The sequence below is a fragment of the Callospermophilus lateralis genome, chromosome 5 (genome assembly GCF_048772815.1).
Source record: "Callospermophilus lateralis isolate mCalLat2 chromosome 5, mCalLat2.hap1, whole genome shotgun sequence".
In the NCBI taxonomy this organism is placed as follows: Eukaryota; Metazoa; Chordata; class Mammalia; order Rodentia; family Sciuridae; genus Callospermophilus; species Callospermophilus lateralis.
The window spans coordinates 18,044,696-18,071,106 of NC_135309.1; the positions used below are offsets into that span (position 1 = coordinate 18,044,696).

Below are 26,411 nucleotides of genomic sequence, written 5' to 3' on the forward strand. Positions count from 1 at the left end.
TACTCATGGTTAGCCATGGAATGCTCTCAAAATTAACTTAAGGAAAGTTTGCAGATGTTAACTACTAATGGAAATTGTTTCACACATGATAACCCCATTATTCTGTCCTTCCCGTGACTGAAAATCACAAAACATGCTTCCATCAAGGCTGAGGTCAGTTTCACTGGTTCAGTTGAGCTGGAGCTTAGGAAGCAAGTCTGGAAGGAACCCCTGACGGGAAGTGAAATGAACTGGTGCAAAGTCAGAAGGACCATAGGTTGCCTACCTCGCCCAGGGTAGTGCCCAGCTCACAGTGTAGAGGACAAGGAAAAGGGCTACCACATATCTTCCCAGGCAATCAGGAAAGGAAAAACAGGAAAGCACGAGGTGCAATGTCCCAAGGCTTCCATGCCATTGCAGGAGAGGAAGGACAAGGAAAATGAACAGTGAGTGGCTACTAGTGCCACTCCATAGCCAGTGCTTGTGCACGCGCTGTCACTGTGCAGCCTCATGATCTCTTGGAGCTGCCATTGCCACCCCTCCTCTCACAGAGGACCTCATCTCAGGGAAGCTAAGCCACTGCTCACCTACTAGGCGGCACAGCCTGTGTAGTTAACCATCGTAGCAACAGGCCCAAAGAGGGGACAAAACACGTAAACAGGGCAGGGGGGAAGCTGTCATGGTGTCTGTCTCCCATGGAGCGTGGTCATCGTGTGCTGAATGCAGGATGATGATGGTGAACTGGCCTCTAAGAACTGAGCTAGGCAAGCTGTCAATGCCCCATGTTGGGGCCTCCCACAATCCTGCAAACTTGTCCCTGTCATTCCCTTTACTCAGCAAGCAGGTCCCCACAACACAGAAGGTAAATCAGATTTGCAGGGAAAGAAAAAAAATCCTGCTTCGTCACTGTTTTACATTATAGTTGCAGAGATGATTCGTCTTACTTCTCATCGCCAGTTGACTTTGACACTTAATATTTGGGGACTCTGTTTTCCAGAACCCCCCAAAACACAGCCTTGACTTCATGGCATTTATGATTCTTAATTGAGAGACCGAGGCTTCTGAATCAGACTGCCTTTTGTCACCCAAATTATTGCCCTTTCGTTTCCACCTGTTCTATGCATTTTGTGATTCACATGCTAGGTTTTCTCCAAATCATGCTTATGCTCCATCACATGCGCCAAGACCGCCTTCCCAGCATTGTGCAGTCAGGAATCACCAGCCCCTGCCAGCTAGCCAAGGAACAGCCAGGTATTTCAACAGCTACACCAGGCCCATACACCATCATGGGGAAAAAAACACTTAAATGGTGGTGGGGGGGGGGGAGCATTGGACAAATGAAGCAAAAATGAGAAAATCTGGTTAATGAAATCTATAATCAATTTTTTCAATAATATTGCAGAGGAAGAAAAGGTATTTTTAGATATTATTTCCCAGCTAAATGTAACAAATCAGAACTTCAGAATGTCAAAAATTCCAGACCCGTGATGTCAGGAACATGTCCTAAAAATGCTCCCAGCTCCCGTAAGTGGTCTGCCCTTAACAAGTCACTGGTACCCACTAAATTGCATGTAGATAAAACAGGTCTGTTGATGACAATTGTTTTGAAAATCTCACGCCCATTTATGTCACCTGACAATTTTGGAAATTTAGACATCATAATAGCCTGATTCTGGAAGGGCCTTAGGTGTCTCTAGAATGACCTCTCTTATATTGTTCAGATAAGGCACAGAGAGAAGAGCCAGGACTGGAAGGAGATACATCCTGCCTTACATTCTGTACCCTGAGCACCTCACTGGGCTCACCTGTCTGGCTGACCCTTGTTAGACTTGCCCAAAGTCAATAGCAAGTTGGTTGCAGCAGAGAGACAAGAATCTGGAGCGCCAGACTCCTGACTCCATGTCTTTGCCCACAGTGGATGTCTCCATGCAACCCTGCTGTTCAGAAGGAACCACTGGTTAGACTGGGGATTCCAAGCATAATTTGTCCTTTCAGAATTCACCCACCTTTAAGTTTTTGATACTGTTTCAGAGATTGGTAGGGAGCAAACATTTGTGCAGGACAAAATCAAGGGATGATCCAACTTTCTGTTCTCTTAATACAGAGGTTGCAAACCAGACCATAGACCAATGACAGCCCATATTGCACCCACAGATGAGATTTTTTTTTTCTTGTCCTGTAGAGTGTTTTATAAAAATTGAAATTAGTATTTCACATTTAAAACTCAGGATTACTTACATAAAAATCCAGATTTCCAGTTTCTCTCAAAAACCCCAAAGCACTGGCAACCCTGGGACCACAGTTCCACATTGTAGCAGTCAACCGTGGCTGAAGAGCCCTTGCCCTCCTAAGATGGGGTGTGTGACTCCTCTTTGCCTCTGACCCCTTCTCATTTAAATTCACTGCCAGCCCAGGGAACCTTGCTTGAGCCTATCCAAGAAGCAAGGACCTGGTGTGCATCCAGCATAGTGGCCAATGAAGCTCCTGGGCCAGCACTTTCCAGAATTGTTGAGTAGCTGCACACAGAGAGAGCTGAACAACTGAGTCCAAGACTCCCAAAACTGAGTGAGGACACCCAGAGGCAATAGGAATGTATCTTGTCTCATGGTCTGGAAAGTTCTTGTCAAAAGCTAAGGTAGCCTCCAGATTCCCTTTGATTTTTGAAATGGCTGCAATTAGGTTTATGCACAGGAAGATGACATGTTCCAAATGTTTATCACAAGAGCTGCCCCTCTGTCCTGCAACAGACCCCTGCATTACCCGGTACACTGAGCATTCCCTGCTCAGCCCACCTAGAGAGGAGAGATCCCAGAGTTAAAGCAGTAGTAGAATTAACCCAACTTGTAGGGAAGTTTGGTTGTATTTCAACCATGCCTACATGGGTACGTGACACTGCCGAACCCTGAGCACTCAGACACAGAAAAGTAAGTGGAGAAGAAAGCCCTTTTCTGATAAGAGAAGAGGGCAGTAAAAATAAATTGACAACAGTGCTGCTGCCCAGACAAGGTGGCTAACTCTCATGATGGAGACCCGGTGTCCTGGATGAGCAGTGCTCAGCAGCAGGTCATAGGACATTTAGGGAGTCGGTCCAGGTCAGAGTTTAATGCAAATGGTGATCCATCTTCCATTTCAACCAATCTTCTTCTGAGTATAGACCCAGATCCTCTGATTAACAAAAAAATAATGATAATGTAATGATAATATATCACAATGAAGTGATGTAGTGATGTTAGTATAGTCATCAATAGCATTCCCTCCTCCAGGTATGAACCTCCACTACTTTTGAGCACCTACCTCCACGTCTGAGCATCCTCCAGACATTGTGATAAGACTTTAGAGGGCAGCATCTTATCTAAATCCTCATAATAATGTCACAAGGTAGATTCTATTAATCTCACTTTACCAGTAAGGTCTAGACTGAAGCTCAGAGAAATTGAATAACTTGCCCAGGGTCACACTTGCAGGTTGAAGGGACTCTTCTTCCGATACTCAAATTCAGTTCTGCATGAAATCTGAGCCCTTACACTTTATGATGCTACAAAAAAAAAAAAAGAAAAGAAAAGAAAGGAAGGAAGGAAGGAAGGAAGGAAGGAAAGAAGAAAAATACACCCCAGAACATGCATTCCATAGAACTAAGTATATGTGTTCGTGAGGTCACTGGCTGTAGGGAACGCCCAGAATAATTCAGGGCCATGGTTTTTCTTTTCTTTTCTTTTCTCTTTTCTGGGTGCCAGGGATTGCCAGGGGCACTCAGACTCTGAGTCACATTCCCAACCCTGTTTTGTATTTTATTTAGAGACAGGGTCTCACTGAGTTGCTCAGTGCCTCGCTTTTGCTGAGGATGGCTTTGAACACACGATCCTTCTGCCTCAGCCTCCTGAGCTGCTGAGATTGCGGTGTGCACCACCGCGCTAGGCCCATGGTTTTTCTTTTTGGATAGTTATGGATAGGAGGCTTATATCTAAACTTAAAATTGGGCTTACCAGCTAATGCTGGTAACCCCCTCTCCCCCTGAGGCAGGCAGATGTACAGCTCAGTTGAACTTTGGATGTTAGCCTGCTCCCACAGAACTGGCAGCCAGTCCAGCACCAGCAGACTTGATGTTCAGGGTTTATTTCCTTATTGAATAATGGAAATACTCATCCTCAGGTCAGGCTTGTGGATTAAAGGAGATTCCATTGGGCTGTGCCCACAGCCAATGCCCACTCAGGACACCTGTGGGGTTTGAGGATGCTAAATACTCTGTAATACATTGCCATCTCCAGCATCTCATGAAGCCTGGCACATAGTAGGTAGTCAGTTAAAGCACAAAGCACCAGCTCAAGATCAAAGTAATTGACTTCACAGAAGCCCACCCTGCCCCAGTCCCTCTAGATCCTCTGTTATGTCTCAGCCCTGAGCAAAATTAAGGTTGTGGTCCCCCCCAGAGCTATTTTAAATGTTGAACAATGCAGTGTGAAACTGCCACCGTGCATCCTTCACATTATCTTTGATTTTGTATTTCTCCAGATAAATGGGTTTTTTTTCTTTTTCTTTTCCTTTTAATAATGAATGAAATCAGAGCGACAGTGAAAATTGGTGTATTCTAACAGACAAGATTCATTTTCATTTATTTACCAAATGTTTCATTCATCTGATTTTCTCCAGGAGCTGCAAATATTTTATTGGTTTTAACAGTCTTCAGAATTAGGGTGTTTAGTCATGAAATAGTTTTGAATATAGAACTGTCATTGCTTAATGAAAGTCTTAAAATATCCCTGAATACAATTTTTTGTTGGTGGTGGTACTTTGCTGCAAATTGTGATTTGTTCAGACAACAGGATTAAATTGCACTTTGTGAAAAACACCTTCCATTCAGCCCCAGACAGTCAGGACAGGGGCCGGGTTTGCACGACACACTCTTGCGCTCACAACACACCAGAGTCACCCACTCTGGGTTTGATGATAGTTATGCTCTTGAAATGACTAGCTGGGTTTTTAAAACAGCAGCTTAAGGAAAAAGTAAAAATTACTTTGAAATCTGAAACCGTTTTTTTCATTTAAATAAGCAGAGCTTGAAAGTACCTTTAGTCTGGGGATATCTTATGATTTCTTGTCCCTGTTAACCAAAGGTGGGTTTAGTCTCTGAGGTTGAAAATGTATTGGTGTACCTTCCTGGGGAAGAGAGTGTGGCAGAGATCACCAAACTGTTCTTCAGCATCAGCAAGAAAGGGTCTAGAATCAATGAACCTCCCCCTAACTTCTCCTTTGTAGGGTACCTAAAGGAGTCAGGTTGTGGGGGCCTTGCTGCCAGGGACTGCAGACCTCAGTCCCCCATCTCTGGGCTAAAATTCTGACTTGACCAACTTGGTTTGGGAGCAGCATTTTGGTTTCGTTTGTCCCAGTGAAAACTAGAAAATTTGTTCTGTATCTTTGAAAAAAAAAAAAAGATTTTTCTAAGAGTTTTCTCTGGGGGTCGAGCAGGGAAGGCAGTAGGAAATGCTAAAACCACCAAAAGTACAGATTGGCCATTCACTGTGAGAGGTGGGACTGGATCATCAGGAAGGGCCCCTGCCCCATGTTCAGCTCTGCTCTTCCCCCATCCCTTCAGCGGCCAGTGGGGGCTTTGGAGACAGGAGTTTGTGTGTGTTGCCTGAATGTCTCCCCCTGATCAGCTCTCATCTCTTGGCACTCAGGGTTCTCCAAGCCTGGGAGCCATGTTCCCTTGAATAGCCAAACCTGCCCACTGTGGCTGCTGCCATCTTCTCCCAGGAAGCTCAAGACCCGAGGGCTCAGCTTACCTGAGGCGGAGAATCCATTCCTCTATAGAACTGGGTCCTGAAAGCCAGGATCTTGAGACTCAAGTAGGAAATTGGCTCCCTTCTTCCAATTCGCTTTACCGAAGGAAGGATGGCAGGAGGGAGATGATGGAGATTCGGAGCTGGGGAGCGGTGGAGAGGCATTCCTGATTTTCCATTTCCTATTTTTCAAGTAGGAAGAAGTCCTGAAGGGGAGGAGGCAGAACAAAGGGAAGTGATACCACTTCTCCTTGGTCATATTTGGACTCTTCAGGCTTATCACAGAAAGCTCTAGGGTCCATTTTCTTTTGACTTCTAATTAAATCATAGGACCCCAACAGCTGGTCCATGTTAGAGTAAATAAAACCTGATAATATGGGGTTTTATCTTTATTTTGTGATCCTTCCAGTGTTTAAAAAATAATAATAAAACTATTGCCAACATTAAAAACTCATGTTATTTTATATAAAGTAGAAGTTCAACTTCCATTGAATATCTAGAAACTGTGACAACCCTGGCCTGCCTGTCCAGCAGGACGGGTCCAGCAGGACCATCCAGTAAAACTTTCTGTGATGAGGATCTGTTTATCTGTGCTGTCTAGTGTGGTGGCTGCCAGCCATACATAACTCGGGCACTTGAGGTGGGGCACAAGTAATTCAGAGATTGAATTTTTTAAAATCTTATTTAATTTTAATTCATCTGAATTTAAATTGCCACATTTAGCTCACAGCTACTTCATTGGACAATACAGGTTTCCGACAGAGTGGCGGCCAGTGCACCCTTTGGACAGGGCATGCCCTCTGCAAACCTCCATAATTCTTACCAAGCCTGTTCCTGATTGCCCTGCTCCACGCCTCTTCAGCCATTAGACATTTATTAAGAACAGAAAGTTTAAACAGAGTGCTTTCTAAAAGTAAATGCACTGAAATATCTGCCACTCTCCTCATCCTCCTCTCTGCGTCTTCCTCTATCTTAATTTACACATATAGATTTACCCACAAAAGACTCACTTTCATTGAAACCCAGGATTATAATTATCAAAACCATTTCCCACCAAAGCCAAATCCTTTCTTCAATAATTAATTTCCTGATCTCCACAATTCCTCCACTCAGCCTTGCAAATGACTTCCACAAAGTCAACTGGGTGGGAACATCACTCCAGTGGCTGGACTTGTCTCCACAGACAGCTAGAAATGTGGCTGTCAGTTAAGGAAGCAAACCCTCTGACCCCTGCAAGCTGAGCCAGGTAGCTGCAGACAGAGAGAAAGAAATCTGCACAACTATTTTCACATGCTGCACAGTGGGGGCTGGTTGCAACTTGGAGAGTTTGGCCAGCTGTCCTTCCTTTGTGCAAAGCTGGGCAAATCTGGACATCCATGACCACTTTCCCTGGCATTTGGAAAACTGCTCCCAATTCAATAATGGCAATGTAGTCAGCACCAACCCTGATGGACTTGGAGAGTGGAACTGTGAACTAGGAAGACCTGAGGTCAAGTGGTTCCACCACTTCATTTTAAAAGAAAGAAACTCCCCAGAAAGGTTCAGTGACTTGCCCATAACCATAGGAAAATTTCATGGAAGACCCAGGCCAGAAAACAGGCCTCTCCACTCTTTATCAGGCAGCATTCACTGCTGCCTGACTGTCCTCTGTATTAGCAGACAGGAAACAAAAATTAGTGAGGCCAGGCTTTATGTCCTGTCTGTGCCAGTGGCCCTTAATCCCCAGTGTTTTGCCAAAGGGAACATTTTGCATTCAACTTGAGGACAACCTCCTGCATTTATAAAGCCTTCCGGGGACGTGGCCCAGCCTGGGGATGACCACCCAGTGCCCTAACAGGTTACTGCTCAGCCGAGGTCAACTTGGAGAAGGAAGACCACACCATGGAATCCAAGCTACCAGGGGTACCTAGAGACCCCGTAAGTAAGCCCTGTTTACGAGCCCTGCTGGGCCAAGGTACAAATGGCACCCAGCTCCCTGTGAGAGTGCCTCCCTTGCAAGTATCAGAGTGTAAAGCAAGACCTCTCTGGCATCTCAGCCCAAGAGCAGAAGCTGCAGACACCACCCTGTGTAGGTTTTCTGCCATAGTTCTGTGGGGCTCTGTTTTCAACCTGCCTGGAGTGACAGTCTTCCTTCATACACAGACACTTTCTTGGGGCCCTTTGTCACCAAGGGATGATAGTTCAGGGGAAAACTGTGGAATGATTGTTGATTGTTTAAAGATAGTGGATTGGAATAGTGGGTTCCTGAAGTGCATCTCAGCTGGCAGTGGCTTCCAGGACACACAGTGCCAAAGGAAGGCTTTAGCCACACTTTACCAGCATGCCACCGAAACGCTCTCGTTATCTTAACAGATTTAACTTTGGGATTCAAATTGCTAGTTCTTTTGGTTCAGGCCACAAAAATGTACCTGCAAGCCAAACCCAGCCTCCAGGCGGTTCACCTGTGGGTTTTGTTTCTGAAAGTGATTTAGTTTCCAATATTAAAAAACCAGGAGACTTCCTATGAAATTCTAGACATCTCACTTTCTCCTTGTGGGGTGGGGCAGAAAGAGTTGGCTACACTGCACCCACATTCCAGCTTAGCACAGTTTCTAGGAGTGAGAAGTGACTGGCCCATTGAGGAAGGCTGTCTACTAGGTTCCTGCACAGCCCACTTATGTGACAAGCCTCCCTTTGTAGACAGCTGAGCCCATGCCCCTGCATTAGCCCAGAAGGCTATTCTTAGTGGAAATTTATTTTTCTCAGAAGATGCCAAAAACATGACCCTTCATGTTTTAAAACTCACCAAACCAATTCAGTAAATATTTATCGAGTCTCCCTCCATGCCAGACACTTGGCCAGGCTCTGCCTAAACAAAGCACAACCAGGTCTTCTGCCCTCGTCCCAATAGTGCTGCATTGGTGGGCGCTCGGCGTGCATGTCAGGGAGTGTTCAAAAGCTTTACCCTCCTCCCTCGCTTACCAGGCAAGGCACCCAGGGAGAGAGAGGGATATTGTCTGTTTTTTTTTCCCTTCTTAACTGCAGACTCACCTGTCCAGCTGGAGGCCACTCTTTCCTCCTCAACCCACTTCGGGTATCTTGGTGAGCTGGAGCCACCTGGTTTCTAATAGTTCAGTAGACAAGATTGCCCAGGCTCCCACCCTGTAGACAGCGAAAAAGAATTGCAGGATCCAGGGCCCTCCTTCACATTGGCAGTAAGGAGTGTTAGCCACGGGTCGACACTTGAACGGTGGAGTCACCATAGGCACTCTGTGTGACCGTCTCAGTGGATAAGGACTTCTCCCCAATCAGTGCTTCAGAAACACAGGCGCATGGTCAATGATTATGCAGTCCAGGGTGGGAGCCACGTGGGAGTTGAGAATTCATCTTCTTCTTTTGATCTTCCACTTTATACACTTTTTAGAAGCATCTTTTCTCTCTCTCTCTTTCAACACCAAGGTTCTGCTCAGTGGGTGGAGATGGGTTTGTGCCTGTCATAATGTGAATATATAATGAAGGAAGAGCAGAAGACAAGTCCTTTTGTTAAGGAATCTGCAGCATCAAAGGCCCACATCAGCAGCTGATTGTTTTTATTTATTTCTGTAGGTTTTACATGACACCTGGAGGCCATTTAAAACGTTACTTGGCCGTGAGAGCTGTGTGTTTAAAAATAATGCTCACCCGGTGCCAAATCACTCTAGAGTCGGGAACAAATATTGAGACAAAAACCCCAGCTGTTATTGCTTTGGCTGCTAATTTGAGGTGTCACACGAGAGCCCGACTGCTATCCATCAGTGAGTAAGGCCCCTCTCGAGGTCGTTATGTTTCCTAACAGTTGAAAGCGATGGCTTATCAGCGTGGCATTGGTTGTTTTCATTATGTGCCCACACGATGGTTATGAGCTTTAATTTAAACGACCCATGGGGACATCAAGGAACTCGCAATGTGCAGCACCCAGGACCCTTCAGGAGGGAGAGCAGGTGACAGATGGGTGAGAGGTGGCTTCCCACTCTCGTTTCTCCTGCCTCCCTCCCGTTCCTCCTGCCCCGCCTGCCCTCAGGGACCCGTTTCGCCCACTCTAAATAGCCAACGATGGACTTTGCTTAAAGAACAGATCTGGTTCTTGGTTCTTCAGCATATTCTTAAAAATACCACCGACCCATCCAACAGCAAGGGCCATGGGGGGTTCGGGAAATATCAACTAGTTGGCAAATCTTGACTTTCTAAGGCTTTGAGACACAGTTATCCTTCCTTCTGTGTGGCCTCTACCACCATCCTCATTGCCCAAGCTGAGTCTTCTGCTCCTGGCACAGGATGGAGTTGTGTGATGTCATTGTCTCCAAGCAGGCTGGGCAGGGAGCCCAATGCCCCCAAACCCACATGGGTCGTGAGATTTGGTTGGGTGAAGCCTGCCTAAAGGTATTTCTATAAGAGGCAGGTTTTTGTTGTTGTTTGGGGGTTTTCGTTTGTTTGTTTGGTACCAGGGATTAAACCCAGGGGCACTCGACCACTGAGCCACATCCCCAGCCCTATTTTGTATTTTATTTAGAGACAGTGTCTCACTGTATTGCTTGAGGCTGGCTTTGAACACACAATCTTCCTGTTTCAACCTCCTAAGCCACTAGGATTACAGGTGTGTGCCCCTCTGCCTAGCTATAAGAGGCAGTTTGTATAATGCTTAATAATATAAGTCCTGGTATTACACCTCCCAGATTTGAATATTGTCTCATTACTCTATAGCAGTGTGAGCTGAGCAGAGTTCATTGATCTTGCTGGGCTTCCAAAAGGAAATAACGATAGAATCTCGGGGTTATAGAGAGAATTAAATGAGATAATGTGTGGAAAGTGCCCAGCCATGCTGGCACCTAAGAGAAATTTCATTTCTCTTGCCCTGTCTGAGCCAAGCAAGAAGTAGGGGCAGCAGGGAGCCCCTCCTCCCCATTTAGGTTCATACACTGCTGGCCCCCTCCATTTCTCCTCCCCCGATGCCAGCAGTTAGATACCGCCCGCCAGGCCAGACCCTCTCTACCCTCAGCTACACTTCAGGAAGGACTCTGCCTACTTCAGTGTGTCCTCTCCTCTGAATCGAATATAGGAACTCTTGGAGGTGATTCTGCCTCTCAAGGTTGGAGTGTTGGCTTTAGACCCTCACCTGTGTAATGACAAGTCGGAACATGACCAAGCTCACTTGAAAAAGAGATCCTATTGCCATGGCTGCTGATGACTCACAGAGTCTTCTTGGGGACCATCAAGGAGGCAGCCACCTTGCCTATCTAGCCGTGGGGAGAATTCACCCTGTCTGAGACAGGGAATTAAGAGTTTCTCACCTGAGGAGCCTGGGTCCTCACTGTGTGGGGGAAAAGGTGGGTTTCCAAGAGTACCTAGGGGGGTTGGCACACTGGGAGGCTACAGTGGCAACCATGGCAGATGCCTGCTTTTGCAATTATGTGATACATGCTCACAGATAATACTGTTGCATTAGAGCCAATTACATGGTGTTATGGACACACAACACGCAGATTACACCCAGAGCCAAGAAAGCACAGTGATAAAGCGGTGGCCTAATCAGGGAAGACAGAGGGAAATGTCAGCCTCATTAAGGTTGCCAGGGTGGCATGGCTGGAGCTGGTCGCAGCCCCTCCAGATGCAAGATGGCTGTCTCGAGTGATGCAAGAGAAGCACACCTTGGCACTCAGCAGAGAGCAGTGGGGACAGGGAAAGAAGCCATGTTGGAGCTCTGCCCACCACCTCAGAACTCCAGCCTCTTCCTGAGTGGGAAGATACTGTGCCACTATCAACAAGAAGGCCTTGGGACCCAGTGCAGCAGGGGCACCCTCCTGCTCTCCTCTGCACTTGTGGAGAGATTCTTTTCTCAGCTTTTTTCTAGGTCTGTGCATGAGGGTCCTCTGGGTGGCCATTAAAACACACAGGGCTGGGGCATTCTGATGCAGGGGCCTGGGTGGGGCCTTGCAAGGCCTCTCTGATATCAAGGTGAAGCTTGGCACACCACTGCCCAAGTTCACTCCACACCCAAACTGGCATAGATTCACAGGCCCTATCTCTTGTACCAGTTCTGGCTCTATCCTGGTATCGCAGGTTGGGCATGGTGGGAGCCTGGGGTGGTGGCCCAGGTGTGGATTTTAGAGTCTGACAGCTTGTGTTTGAAATCCAGCTTTGCTACTTGCCACATGAGGTTTCCTAAAAATGTGTTTTTGTTTTTGTTTTTGTATTCTTGTTGTTTATAAGTTTTGAAAGACTCTGATGGCATCTGCTCATCTCAGAACAGTTACGACTGGTCACACGTCACGCTTACTCCCTGGCAAAGGCAGAACTTGAACAGCCCAGTTCTAGAGCAGCCAAGGGCTGACCAACATTTTCTATATAAAGTCAGAGAGTAAATAAATGTTTTAGGCTTTGCTAGCCATACAGTCTCTGTCGTAACCACTCAGCCGTTGTCACACAAGAGCTACGACAGACAATATGGAAATGAATGGGTAAAACTTTATCAACAAATACAGGCTGCATGGCCTGGGGTCTGGTCTGTGGGCAGCACATACCTGGTCCCTGGAACTGACCGTTATCTGCACCGCTGTCTTGTGCGCTCACCATGGCCGGGATCCCTTGTCTTGCCCCGGCACCCAGGTGAGCAGCTGAGCAGCATGAACCAGAGCCAGCTCTTCCCTGACACAAAGGTTGAATCTGTGCACTCCAAGAGCAGTGATAAGTACACTAACCCTCAGTGGCCTGGGAAAAAATATTGGTCCAGCCTTTCTAGTGCTCACCACCAAGAGAGAATGGATGCATTGCTAGGAGTGGCATCGTCCTAATGGATCATTTTAATATGGGAAATAATCACTTTGTTAGTCATGTATGTTCTAATCATGATAAAGCAAAGGGCAACTGGATAGTATAACAGTCAAATTTAGCCTCGATATAAATATGTATTTATAAACAGCAGAAAATTTATAAGATAGAAATAAGAGGTAGGTGTACTATCTTTTCCACCACACAGAGAGGAGAATTGACTTTATTTCTAGTTAATGCTGAAATGCACATTCAGTACCTTTCAAAGACACAAAAATACTGGACAGTACTGAAATTTACAGAATTAATTTGACCCTGAACTTGAGCTTGAAACCTGATGGAAAATGCTGAATGAAGAGTATTTGCTTAGGAAAAATCTGCCAACTACTGCCTGGATAATTGGGGAGGCAGGCATATTTTCTCAAAATATGTCCAGATGAAAAGAATGAGGTCAAAGGTAGACTCTGAAACTGGAAAAGCTCCTCCTGAGGATGGAAGTAGATAAGATGAGGTGACGAGGTGACCCCTAACTTAGCATGGACCAGGGATCCAATGGAGAGGTGGGATAGTGTCACTGTTAGAACAAACCTTTTTTCTATTTGCTAATTCCCAACAAGGTTTATAAACTGAGAGGCAACAGAACAGTTTGTGCAGGTGTTTCCAGCCCCATGTGGATATGACAGGAAAGATCTGGACGGAGTGACAGGCTTATCCTAGAACAGGAGATAGTGGGTATATCAGGGAGAAATATGTAGAGAACCTTAGCCTCAAATTTGCTCATCTTTAAAATGGGGAGAATCAGCCGACTATAAGTATCAAATTAGACCAACGTGAAACTATGTTATAAAGTACAGGACTGAACCAGCCCAAGCCACCAGAACCATTGTTGATGGTCATGGAGAGTTCACGGGGGCACTGCTGTGTACTAAGTGCTTTATGTAATCTTTTGCAAGGGTTTTGTGGTCAGCTGGGTAATGGGTCCCAAATATGTCCACATCTCATTCCTGGGATCTATGAATGTTATGTTCAATGGCAAAAGGGACCTTGCAGATGTGACTAAAATTAAGGCTCCTGAGAGGGAAGATTATCCGGGAGGCTGTAAATGCAATCACCAAAGTCTTTGTAAGATGGGGCAGGAGATCACAACAAGCTCATGGGAGGATGGAGTGACCCAGAAGAGTCATGGTCTGGGGTGTGAGTGACCTCTACAAGCTGCAAAAGGCAAGGAAACCGAGGCTTCTCCCTGATGCCACTGGAAGAAACAGCCCCAAGAACCCACTTGGGATTGTGACCTCTAGGTTGTAAGACTTCAAACTTAAGCCACTAAATTCATGGTCCTCTGTTACAGCAGCGAGAGGAAACAGATACAGACCTTGCTCCTGGAGTCAGGCTGGCTTGATTCAAATCTTGGCTCCACCACCTGCTTCATTCATGGAATAGAGATATCAGAATTCCCTCCTTGCGGGGTGACCAGAGGAATTGAATGAGATGGGGTGGTGGAGCTCCTCTAGCCAGAGCCCGTCTATAATATACAAGAAGCTCTCTGTTAATGTTGGTAACTATTAGTATCATCTCACTTAATCACCACAAAAGCTCTCTGAGGTCAGGGTTATTATCATCTCCCTGATACAAGGAGGAGACTTAGGTGAAGAGAGTGACCATGATGACATAGGCTGTAAGTGGCAGAGTCAGAGTCTAAACCAAGGCCTGTGCTCAGAGCTCTGCACTAGGGATATGACAGTTCCTCTGCTGAATGCCAGCTGCTCAGGCACAAAACCACAAAGAGTACAATGCTCTCTTCATGGGCAAAAGTTACCAGGGCTAGAAATAAAATAAATCTATTTCTTAAGGGAAACAGAAGCTGTAGCTGCAAGAGAGATCCGTGTCTAAGAGGTTAGCCACCCTCTGACATCTCTGGGTTGGCCAGCCCCAAGCTGCAAATCATGAAAGTCTGAATACTGTGTTTAGTCATTTTGGTTCTGGAATAATTGCTATTATCGTAAATGTTTTATGGCTCTCATTATGGCTCACATTTAAATATCAGTGTAGTAATACATTAATAAGTCATCACTGCCAGACCACTGCCAGACGCAGTTCAGTCGAAGCCCATGTATAACTGTACCATGTATTCAGTTCATTAGGGCTGGGCTGCGAACTCCCCCTGATGGTGAGCGGCATGATCCAAAAGAAGCCCTGTCTCTGCAAAGGCTTCCTGTTCCTTGCCTTTGAGAGACAAGGAGATGCTCAGATTTTTGTCTGGTAGTCAGTCAACAAACCTACTTAAGTATTGCCCAACTGTGGAGGCTAGAACTCTGATGTGGACAGAGAAGAAATGAGAGCCTCTGATCTGCCCTGGAGGCCTTCCTAATCCTATGAGGCAGAGTCTGCTCTGATGGGAGTGATGGATATCTCTGCACTGGCTGATGAGATAAGGCTTCCCGAGTGCACAGAGACAGGATGGATGTCCCTTCCCCCCACCCACACACACAGAAAAGATGAGCCACAGAAACAAAACAGCTAAGTAGGTTCAACTTCATAAAAGGCAACTCTCTGCACAGGCGGAGTAGCACAGTCACAGAATAGGCAGAAGCAAGCCATGTAAATTAGGTCTGCCTGTTCCTCTTACCATCCTGCATCCTAACACAGGGACAGACATGTGGTAGGTGCACAGTGAACAATGAGGGAGGGTCAGGAATCAAGTGCTATGCCTCTGGGTAAGCAGACCCTCTGAGTCTCATTGGCCAAGCAAATGACAAGTAGACCAGGTGGGTTAGAGGAACCATCTGGGGTGGGGGCATGTGAATATTGGAATCCTGCTCTAAACTACAGTCATAAGGAGCTAAAGAAAGAATCTGCGCAGGGCCCCATGGGTGGATGGGGTGAGCATGGGGTCTATATGTGCTCAGTGGAGCTCTGTTTCTATTTCTGTAGAGGTTGGGGTAGGGGATAGAAATGACCAGGACAGGACTAGACTCCCCACTCTTGTTAGTAACAGTGGCCTATTCACTGAGCATATACTATATGCTGAGCCTTTCCCAGTCTGTAAATACCTGCCTCCTTCCACAGATGAGGAATTTGTAGAAAAGTGATGTTACTAACTTGCCCAAGACTGCACTACTAGGGAATGGCCAGACTCAATTTGAACCACATCTGGGACAGGCCTTGGGGCTATAGTCATGCACAACATAGAAAATGCCCCACCTCTGGAGAGCTTATGCTTGTAGAGGGCACTTAGGGGGAAGATGTTATGTTTACCAAGTGGCCAGTGCAGAAGTCACATAACCAATGAAACTTCCAAAGGAAGGCCCCTTCCTGAGCCAGTGGGGACCTGTGTGGACCCAAGAAAGGATGAGAGGAGTTGGGCTGATGAGAAAAGAAGTCTGATGTGGCCCTGGAGAGGAAGAGAAAGGGAGGGCACACGAGCAGGTGGCCACCATGATGGTAGTGAGGGGTGTGTCCAGCTTTTGCTCTCAGGTGCAACGAGGCAGGTGGGGGACCCACGGATTGTGGCCTCTCTATTAAGGAGTCCCTGAGTGCGCTGACCTGAGATGGCCCCTGCTGCTAAGTGCTGCGGGCCTCTGCCCATGGCCTCCTTGGCTGCCCTGTTTCCCTGGGCTTCATAATAGTTCCCCAGACGGGTAAGGCTGGCAGTGCTCGCCTGTAGCCCGACTTCATTCCTCAGCAGTCCTACTCTGTCCCTCCTCATACCTTTCCTTGTGCAAAAGTCCTGGTCACTGTAGGAGCCCCATCTGTGGTCATGAGCAAGATGGAGGCGAGTCAGTCTGTGTCCCCATGGAGCTCACCAATGCACTTGAGATGAGATGTGCTTGCAGATGCCTGAGAAGTACAGGAAAACCTGTTCCTGTGGCCTCATGTGTGAGTAGATGGAATGTGGACCCGACAAGGAACAGAGCAGGAGAGGGCAGGGTTCAGCCACCTGCAGCGCTAGCTGCTAGGGTGAGGTTGCTGGAGGTTACTCACCTCTCTGTGCCCCTTAGCCTCCGACACCAGCATAACGTCCACTCTGTGGGTCTGTGCATTACAGGCAAAATGCCACGCATCTGTTTCCTTCTCTCTAAAAGAGGACATGCAACTGGCTGGGTCCTTAGAGGAATCAGGGCCGTCCCAATGAAGCGCTCAGCACACAGTAGGATCAGGAAAGGGTGTCATTGCTCACGGTGGACAAGCCAGTGCTGCGGGAGAACAGCAGGAGGAACCTGGGGAATAAGAAAGTCAGCGGAGTCTCTCATCAGCCAGAGACCTGTCCCTTGTCTCCAGCTGCCCTGATGATTGGCTGGTGGCTGTTGACTGTTGGTCCCTGCCCCGCCTTCTGTGACATTTCAGTGCCCCCATCTTGCTCCTTATTGACCTCTTCCTTTTCCTCTGTCTCCACAGCACCCTCAATAACAACAACATTAGCCGCATCCTGGTCACGAGCTTCAACCACATGCCGAAGATCCGGACTCTGTGAGTACAGGTCCCAGGTCCCCACTCCTCGCCTGCCTGTCCCCTACCTACTGCCAAAGCTCAGTTCTTTAGTTGCCAATGACACCTGTCAGCTAGCCCGAGCAGAGAGTCCCTATGTTCCAATGTCTCCTGCTATTAACTAAGAGGTGAGATGGTGAGGGAGGATGGATGCAGGGAAGGGTCAAGTGTCACCCATGACTCTGAACCACCATTCTGCACCAGACAGACTCATTTCTGTCATCTTAAGCCTATGGGAATTCCTCCTATACTGTGCTTGTTCTGTTTTCTCACCTTGATTTTAAAAAGTTGTTAATTGTCCATTGTCATAGAACATGCAGAGTGGTGATGTCATGATTCACATTGCTTAGCTGATGTCATGTGCCATGAGCAGTTCTGTTGTATTGCCAGTGGCTGTTTTCCCCTTTGGGAATGGTGGAAGAGAAGGAGTCTTTGTCCCCTCTCTCTATCCCACCAAGAAAGACCCTACCCACTGCATCCCCAGCTCACCTGCTCCCTGGATGATAATCTGATATTGAGATGCACTGACTTGGTCCTTTATCTTTATGACCTCACATAGAGTTAAGCCTTCCAGGGTGTGCATGCAAGGCAAATCTCCCCCATGATGTCCAGAACTGAGAGCAGTTCTAGAGGCTGAATTATGTGGAAGTTCCCCTCAACTCTCAGCCAGAAATCCCTTCATAGGTTTCTCTGCAGATGGGCTCAGTTGCCCTTTCCAAAGAGCTTCATGCTTAGTGCTTACTCTGTGTTGGTGGAGGCTCAGTGGCACTTGCTTGGCAGCCTCAGGGGAAAGGCAGCTCCTAGGAGCTTTCAGCCAGTGCATCTGGGGCCAAGGCAAAGTGCTAGAATTCCTCTTCTATAAACAGGGGCAATGATGAGGATTGGGTGGCTTTACATATGCATAGCACCTGGCATATGCTAGAGAGTAAATGATATAAATGATAACATTAGCATCACTTTATTTATCCAGACATCTAGAACATTCCAAACAACCAGCTTATCTATGACCCCAAGCATCGTGGAATCCATGAGATTCCAAAATTCATAGAGTAGGGTCCTTTGGACTAGCAGCATCAGCAACCTGAAACTTGTTACAGAAGCAGACCTCCTGGCCCCACCCCAGACCTGTGGGAAGATCCCGCAGTGTTTTTAACAAGCCCCCCAAGAGATTTTCATGCTCTATATCGTGAGAGCCATGAGAATGTTCATGAGAACGTGATCTCTCCTCAGGTGAGGACAAAGCAAAAGCCAGTGGGGCACTTTACAAGGAAGCAGAGCAGAGCCCCTCAGAAGGGGACAGGATTGGAGTCAGGCTGACCTGGGTGGAAATGCAAGTTCTGCCACTTCCTCTCTGTGCTTCAAGAAAGTGGGTTGATAAATCCTCACCTCATTGACATTATGAGAATGAAATACACTTTAACACGTGAAGGGCCTGGTGCATGGTGTGCACATACAAATACTAATTATTATAAAGAACCACAACAATTTGATGTCAACTCCATCTTTTCTCTCCAAATTCTTCCCTTAATCACACAATAGCATAACTCAGCCAGGAAAATTTGTCCTTTTCCCAACCCCTTAAAGTAGGTTGGTGCATTCATAGAATTTTAAGAAGAAGCCAGTTGGTCTTCAAAGATCTCTTCAAAGTCCCCTGCAAACCACGATTGAGCGGGGGAAATGTGTAGCCCAGGGCTCCCAGGCAAGGAGCCAAAAGTGAATCTCCGGACGCTGGGCCTGCGTCACCTCAGACAAGTGGGTGCATGGAAGAAAAATGACTCTCACCTGCAGAAAGCAGCAGCCCAGCTCCTGGGGAGTCTTCCTCTGTGATTTATACTTTCCGTCTTTGTGATTTTCAGTTGAGGAGCAGCAATAATGGGAGTTTGCTGGTTCCATGGGAGTTGGGGCAGGTGGTTAGGCTTGGACCTTAGGTACTTGTTTAGGGTGCACTGGGAGGAGGCAGGGGAGGGACAATTTTATCTCCTTGTTTCTGTTGCCATTCTTCTCCATAGTCCTGAACATTCGTCTCTGAGTTCAGATCAATCAATCAATCTTGTCTGCTCTCTTTGCTTCCTGCCTGCTGCCATTTTCTCTTTAGTTTAATTTCAGAGATGGCTCTGTATAGAACTCCCTAGAGATGAGCTGACTAATCCCCCTTCACTGTAATTAAAGAGTTGGGGGAGGTGGGGGCTGGTGGTGGTGGAGGAGGGAGGAGGAGAGAGGAAGGAAGTCATAAATGGGATTTCCAAAGGAAAGCTTTTATATTGAATTCAGAAAGCCACATTTTATAGAAAATGAACACTGACCCTCTCTAAAAGGATTTGCTGGAAATTTAATTTAGCGTCTGTGGCTAAAAGGCACCTTTTGTAAATTGGTATTTGTATTCATTCACCTTATGTTCTGCAAAGGTGGTCTCATCAACATGGAATATGACGTGCCCATTGGTAAAAGGCTACAGAATGGTGTGTAGGAAGCACCTAGTCACCTGGATGCCTTGGCATCTGAAGAAGAAACCGTAGCCTTGTAGAGGGGGGTGACAGGTTGGGAAGGGTCTGCAGTCTGGAGCTAGTCTCCCTGGAGTCTCAATGATAGCACCCATTCACCCCATGGTTAACCATGTGCCAGGCCTGGTGCTAAGCACGTCCCACTTCGATCCTCACATGACCCTAGGAAGGAAGCATCATTAACTCCCCCACCTTATAGCTAATACCACTGAGGTCCAAAGTTAAATCACTGCCCAAAGTTTGAAGGCACAGAGCCCACATCAGACTTGGGCAGTCTGACATCAAAGCCTGAGCTCTTACAGTCCGCAGGAACAAACGCAGAACAGGTGAGCAGAGGAGGAGACCAGAGCTCCCACAGGCCCCACAGCTGATGGAGGTCACCATCCCTCAGGCCACCACCATCACAACCCACCAAACTGTTGAAAGGAATTGAAATGATTTCTCTCCCCAATTAAGAGGACTAGAACTACTCCTAGCAATGTCCAAGCTCAAGTTTTATGATCGTCATAATTATTTTTCTTTTAATAGTAGTATTGTGGGTGTTATTGCTGAGTTTGACCTCCCAAACATGACAAGAAGGCAGCTTGAGAGAATCTTCTGGCACTTTCAGTGGGTACCCTTCCTATGGGAGGGGACAGAGCTTGTCCTCTGCCCTGGCTTTTGACAAGAAACTTTGCATGGCTTCCACATGGGCTCCGGGAGTTTAGTACAGAACTCCCTAGAGATTGGGAGGGGAGGAATTCCTAGGACACAGGGCTTGGAATACCTGTAGCAAGGCCAAGAAGAGAGGCAGCTTACTTCCAGCCAGGATTGAGAAAAACCAACCCAGGATAAGCTGCCAAGAGGGAAACACTGACATGTTGGTTGTCTCAGAAGTTAATCAGCTCAGGAAGGAGCTGACTTACCCAAACCTCATTCTTGTTGTCCTGTTGATCTCTTACCCTCAATTGGACTTGACGCGGGAACTTGTTCTCATTGATCCGCCTCAGGGACCGTGCTCGGGGCCTCACAGTGAATCCCCTCAGCCTCAGCATCCATACCTCGCTGCTAAATAAGGCGACTGCCTTTCCACATAAAAGCAAAGCTAATGAAATGGTTCTGAGTCAACCGGCACACCTCAGCCTGCACTGTCCCCGCAGCCTGCCCTGTGTGCCACCTTGTCCCATGGCTACCAATTCCCTGAGCAGCACTAACACCTGGTGGGAGCTTCCTGGCCTTGGGATCCCCTCCCCTCCAGCCTGCCTTTTAGGAAATAGTTACCAGCTGAAAGTGCCCTGCCATACCTTCCCTCGCTCTAAGCACCGAGAGATCATGCTCAGGGTTAGACAGAGGTCTTGTTTTTCCTCCTGATGTTGAGGTCCCCCTATCAGCTTAGAATTTGGTCTCCCCATCACTTCCCAACTGCTGAACCTGTGTCCAGAGTCCAGACTGGGAGGGAGCCATGCTTGCTTCGGTTCAGGGGGTCTGACTGTGAAACTCAAAGGGGAAAATGTCTTGGGTTCCATATAATTGCCATGTCTAGGGCCTGGAAGCTTCTGAAAGTGAGCTAGACTTACCATGAAATACAAAAGACAGTAACATTTTAAAAAATCATTTAAAAAACAAAATCATAAAAAGCTGTACACAATTTTTTAGCAGGAAAAATTGCATTTCCTGTGGGATCTGAGTTCATTGAGTCTGAAATGATGGGGTCTGCAGCAGCTGAGGCCCCTTACCGTGGTTCCAGCCTGCCAGGGGCTTGTGGTCATGCAGTGGCAGGAAGGCCCCCGCCAGACATAGCCCATTAGTTGGCCAGTGTTGGCAACATGGACCTTACGCTGAGTGGAATGTGGTCGAGAGCCCTTCAGCTTTCCCACGTAGGCATAGTGGTGGCCCGCACCACTCCTTTGGGCTGCCACTCAGAATTAAGAGGCTTGACAGAGAGCACTTGAGAGTCAAGATAACTGCTGGCTGATTAGCATGTCCAGGATCGGGCATTTGACATTTGCATCAGAAACCCAAGTCTAATGCTACTCAACTCCCCACCACTATTTCTAATAACCAAAGGGCATGGGGAATACAGAAGTTGGAGATCCTGATAGAGTCCTTGAAGAAGAACTTTCAGCCCATGCAAAGGAAGTTCAAGTCATTTAACTATCTGGGATTCCCTCAGCAAAGCAACAGGCGGATCCCTCCAGGGATCCTACTCACTCAAGGGCAAGAAATTGATCTGGAATCCCAGCTCCCAGAGCAGAAAAGCCAGAGTCTGCAACTGGTTAGGAAATCTTTTCAGAGGCACCTAAATCAGTCAGAAAAGCAAATATACCAGCTGGAATTGAACTTGGCAAGAGAGGGAGGGAACCACAGAGATTGCTATGGAGTGTTGCCATCCGGTATGAACACTTTATTTAAACAGGAAGCAGAGACGTTCCACCTTTCAGAAAGTACCCTCTCTCTGTACCCTACTCTCTCTGTGCAGTGTGACCAGGTGGTCTTGGTGTTAGCTGTCCATGCAGCAGGCTTCTGAAGGACACTTAGGGAGGAGATGAAGGAGAGCCAGGTAAAGGCAATGGCAGGTCTCAGCCACAGTGACATCTCAGACGGGCATTGAGATAGAGAAGCATGTTTGAAGCTAGCTGTACCCCTGCTGGCGCAAGAACTGAAATTTGCAAGAATCATCCCTTTGTAAGTTTGACCTGAATCAGTATTGTCACCATAATAATATCACTCTCTGTCTCCTATGAGCTGGGGCTTGCCTTGTATGAGAAAGAAAAGGGTGGAATCACTATTAAGAAATGGAAATTGCTCAGAACCCTGAAGGCATCCACTGGATGTGCCCTACATGTGAAGATAATTTGTGGCTTAGCCATAAAAGGGCTGAGGCTCCTGCTTTTGGGGGAGTGCGAAGGAAAAGGCTTCCCTATGCCATAAGAATTGTCACACTGGGGAAAGGGGCAGCAGAGGCCTGGTCCACTCTGCTCAGCACTGTGTGACGGCACCTTTCCTCTGTCTCTCCTTCACCCAGGCGTCTTCACTCCAACCATTTATACTGCGACTGCCACCTGGCCTGGCTCTCAGATTGGCTGCGCCAGCGGCGGACGATTGGCCAGTTCACACTCTGCATGGCTCCTGTGCACCTGAGGGGCTTCAATGTGGCGGATGTGCAGAAAAAGGAGTACGTGTGTTCAGGTGAGCTCTTCCCCCAACCTGGCCTTGAATACGAAGCCCAGGCCGGAGCATGGCATAGAAGGAGCCCCATAGGTTGCTCCACACACACAGTAGTGACTTGAAGAGCTCTGGATTTCCTCAAGGGGTTCAAAGAAAAAAGCACTTGACACCTGGTAATGGAAAAGCTGAAGGAACTGTTAAGGCCCCTGGTCTGGTCATGCTAGGAAACCTAACCTCTGTTGAATCACATGTCATATGGGTATGATGCGGACATGAGTATGATGGAAGTGTTTTAGCATTTGCTACACAGATCGATGTCCTCTGAATGTTTGCAGAAATTGGGAAACAGGACAATGTAGGCTGCAGAGTCATCCTGCCTGGCTGAAAATCCTAGCTCTGCCCCTTGCTAGTGTCTGACTTTGGCAAGTTACCTCTTACCTACAAAATGAAAAGAATAATAGTACATAACTCAAAGGGTGGGTAGGATTAAGTGAAATAATGCATATCAGGCACTTAGTGTAATGAGCAGCCCGTGGTAAGAGCTGTGTAAGTGGAGCTTAATTATGATAGTTTAGTGGGCCCACAAAATATGCTGAGCAAACAGAAGGGTTTGATCTGTGGGTAATAGAAGTGAAATGGGAGCACAGATTGCCACCATAGCTCACAAGAGTGGACTGTGCAGACGCGTGACTGAGGCGGCTCGAAACTCCAGGGAAGGGCGGTGGCTGAGGACACAGTTTTTAAACTGGGTTCTAAGTTTCACTCGTTTGCTTTACTTTTTCTTGACATCCTGTGCTTCCACTAACTTTCTCTTTTTCTCGTGGTAAAGAAGTAGAGCCAATGAGCCAATCCCTTGATTTCCCTTAAAGCAAAAAAAAAAAAAAAAGAAAATTCCGTGGAGTGGTTTCCCAAAGAGTTGTACAGATTCCCAGGAGCCCAGACCTGGAACTGGAGCCCAGGGCCTCCAGAGACTGAGCTTGGGAAGGGGGCATGAGGAGGGAGCAAGGCCCCCAGGAGCTGAGCTGACATCCCTCCCCACCTTTCTGAACTCTTGATCCTTTCTAGTACCCAGGGCTTATTGAGCCAAGTCTGGTGACCAGGCCCCAGCATGGCCAGCTGTGCAGACGGGTCTCCTGCTCCTCCACTGCGTGGCCACGGTGCAAGAATCCCCTTGATTCTCCCTCCTCTCCCTCTCTGCTGTTTCCTCCTGTCACATTATTTCTTCATTATGTTATTTATTCTCCACAAACACTTGTCTCTGAGCAATACCTCAATAGCTTCCTATGGACGCCCACTTAGAAATCACTTCCCATGAAACACGGATAATAAAACCGTTTATCACACAGGCACCAAATTCAAATATAGTGACTCTAATTACAGTAATTATTAGGCAAAAGGTGCAATATTGGCATAAGTGCCAGTGAAAGAAATAATTATAGAGTGCAGGAGTCATCCAAGAGCTAGTGAGAAAAACTAATTAGAGAGAATGTTAAAACACATCATTACAGGTGGGTGCCGAGTTTAATGCAGCACACGGCTGTGAATGCCACTTCGTCACGAAAGCACCTTCCCGCCAAGAGTGGCAGGGCATTGCTGACCCAATAACAGCCAGGATCCAGAACCCGTGGGAGTCAGGCACTCCCTCCTAGGTCCCGGAAATGCTAATGCCCCCAATCCCCCTACTCCAGGAGGGTTCAATCTCGCAGGTGGATCTCATTAGTTACCTAGGCGCATCCTGACCACCTTTGTTGATAGCAGTCAAGTTCATCACTTCTGATGGTCTCTGGAGCTTCTAACATGAAGCCATTTGCTTTATGAGGACGTGAGAACTGAAATCCAAAGACTTCAGACATCAATACGCTGTTGCCCTCCACCTTCTCACCTGTAGTCTGACTTTTGGGGAGTGACTTGTATGTATGAGGGATTCATTAAATGCTTTATCAGGACTCATGCATAAAAAACTAGAAGATTGTAAGGGGTTATTTTGGAAAAGGTCAGAGTCAGTTGCAACAGTCTAGGGGAAGTGATGAATGAAACTCCACCATCATGTGGGGTGTAGGAAGAGCATACCCCCAAAGTGCTGCCTCCTTCACACCTGCTGAAGGCAAATGTAAGACTAATAAAAGACTCCATCTGTGGTGTGCAGCTAACCCCTAGAGGAGGCCAGTGAAAAGGACAGCAGTCATGTGCTGACCACCCCAGCACACCCTCACCCCAGTGCCAGCGCCCAGCTGGGCATATGCATGGGGTGGTTCTGAGTAGACTGATGTGGCTGTTTTAAGATGCAAAATGCTCCCCATTCAAGCTACTCCCCTAACAACTCGCCGGAGGGAGACGTCAGTCAAAATGGAGGGGCAAGAATTCTCTTTAAAATAGAGGTCATCCGATCAGGAGAAGGAGAGGCACAGGCTCCAATTAAGCCATCCTGTATGTGGCTTCCTTTCAGCCATCCCTGTCAAGCAGAAGAAGAAGAGCTCCCTAGGCCTTTAAGTGGTATTGAAAATTCACCAAACACATGGCCCCAGAGACGGAAGGAGCTTTATCTCACTCAGCCTGGGAGGGCCCTGCCTGCCCAAGTCCCTGATATCTCCCTTGAATTAAATTCAGCCGTCTCAGCCTGGGCTCTTCTCCCCAGAAGCCCTGGAAATGGACTCCTTATCACTCCAGCTAACCCAGAAATTTGCTTCAGCTCATTTGGGCAAAATTCATCTCCCCATCAGCCATTCCTTCCCAGAGACATCCACTTTCTTCCTCTGGGGAGTCAGCTGGGAATTTTTCACCAGGGTCAGGGTATATACTTTTAGTTTATTTTTATTAACATTTTCTATAATATGCAATTTGACCACTTATCTTCCTTCAGTCTCTGCTAAAAGAGCTTCTCTGTTAACCACTCTTACTTTGAGGAGAAGGCTGGTCCCAGGGTTGGAAGAGTCCATGGACCCTACTTCTTTCTTGTTGCTCACAGGCTTGACCTTTATCAAAGTTCACAATAAATAGACCAGAGAAAAAGATCATGATATGTTAGTTGCAAGGTTTGGGTTTGTCATGTTTTTTTATTTATTTATTTTTTTTCTTTTCATCTTGAGGGTTTATTTTGGGGTTTAAATTCTAGGATTTACTTCCCATGTATTTCCTTAATCTGAGAGAGTTTCTACCTGTAATAATTTGTAATTTACAGTCATTAGTTAAATATTTGACCTCCTAAGTCAATTATCTCTTTCCTTTGAGTGTTTTTAAGCCCCCCAATTTGTCTGCCTACTTCACATTCATCTGCTGGTGGCCTTAGTATATGACATCTGCTCATAAGGACATTAGTCTTGGTTGTGGTAGTAAGGATCCACATCTCATATTCTTTCAGGTGCCCCCATACCTAGAACAATGCTGGACCCTGGTGGCCTCCCCATAAACACTTTCTCATTTATTATTAAAATGAAATATACTTATCTCCCTGAAAACTGGAAAAGTTCTCCTCTTCTTCTTCTTCTTCTTCTCCTTCTCCTTCTCCTTCTCCTTCTCCTTCTTCTTTTTCTCCTTCTCCTTCTCCTTCTCCTTCTCCTTCTCCTTCTCCTTCTCCTTCTTCTTCTTCTTCTTCTTTTCTCTTTTTGTTTTTTAATTTGGGACTAGTTACTAAATACAAAGATAATTAAGGTAAGCCATGACCAGCCACCCATCTCCTTAGGAGCTTTTAATTAAAACCCCATAATTGAACATTGCAGGAATGAGATTATTAAGTTTATTT

General features: G+C 46.9%; 1 protein-coding gene across 1 annotated transcript in view; it reads left to right on the forward strand.

The window, feature by feature from the left end:
* Window positions 1-26,411, forward strand: part of Slit3 (slit guidance ligand 3) — a 568,745-nt gene that overhangs the window by 423,798 nt on the left and 118,536 nt on the right. Inside the window, exons 7-8 of the mRNA XM_076855688.2 lie at window positions 16,935-17,006; window positions 22,530-22,693. Coding sequence (XP_076711803.2) covers window positions 16,935-17,006; window positions 22,530-22,693 — 236 coding nt within the window. The remainder of the gene's footprint in view (window positions 1-16,934; window positions 17,007-22,529; window positions 22,694-26,411) is intronic.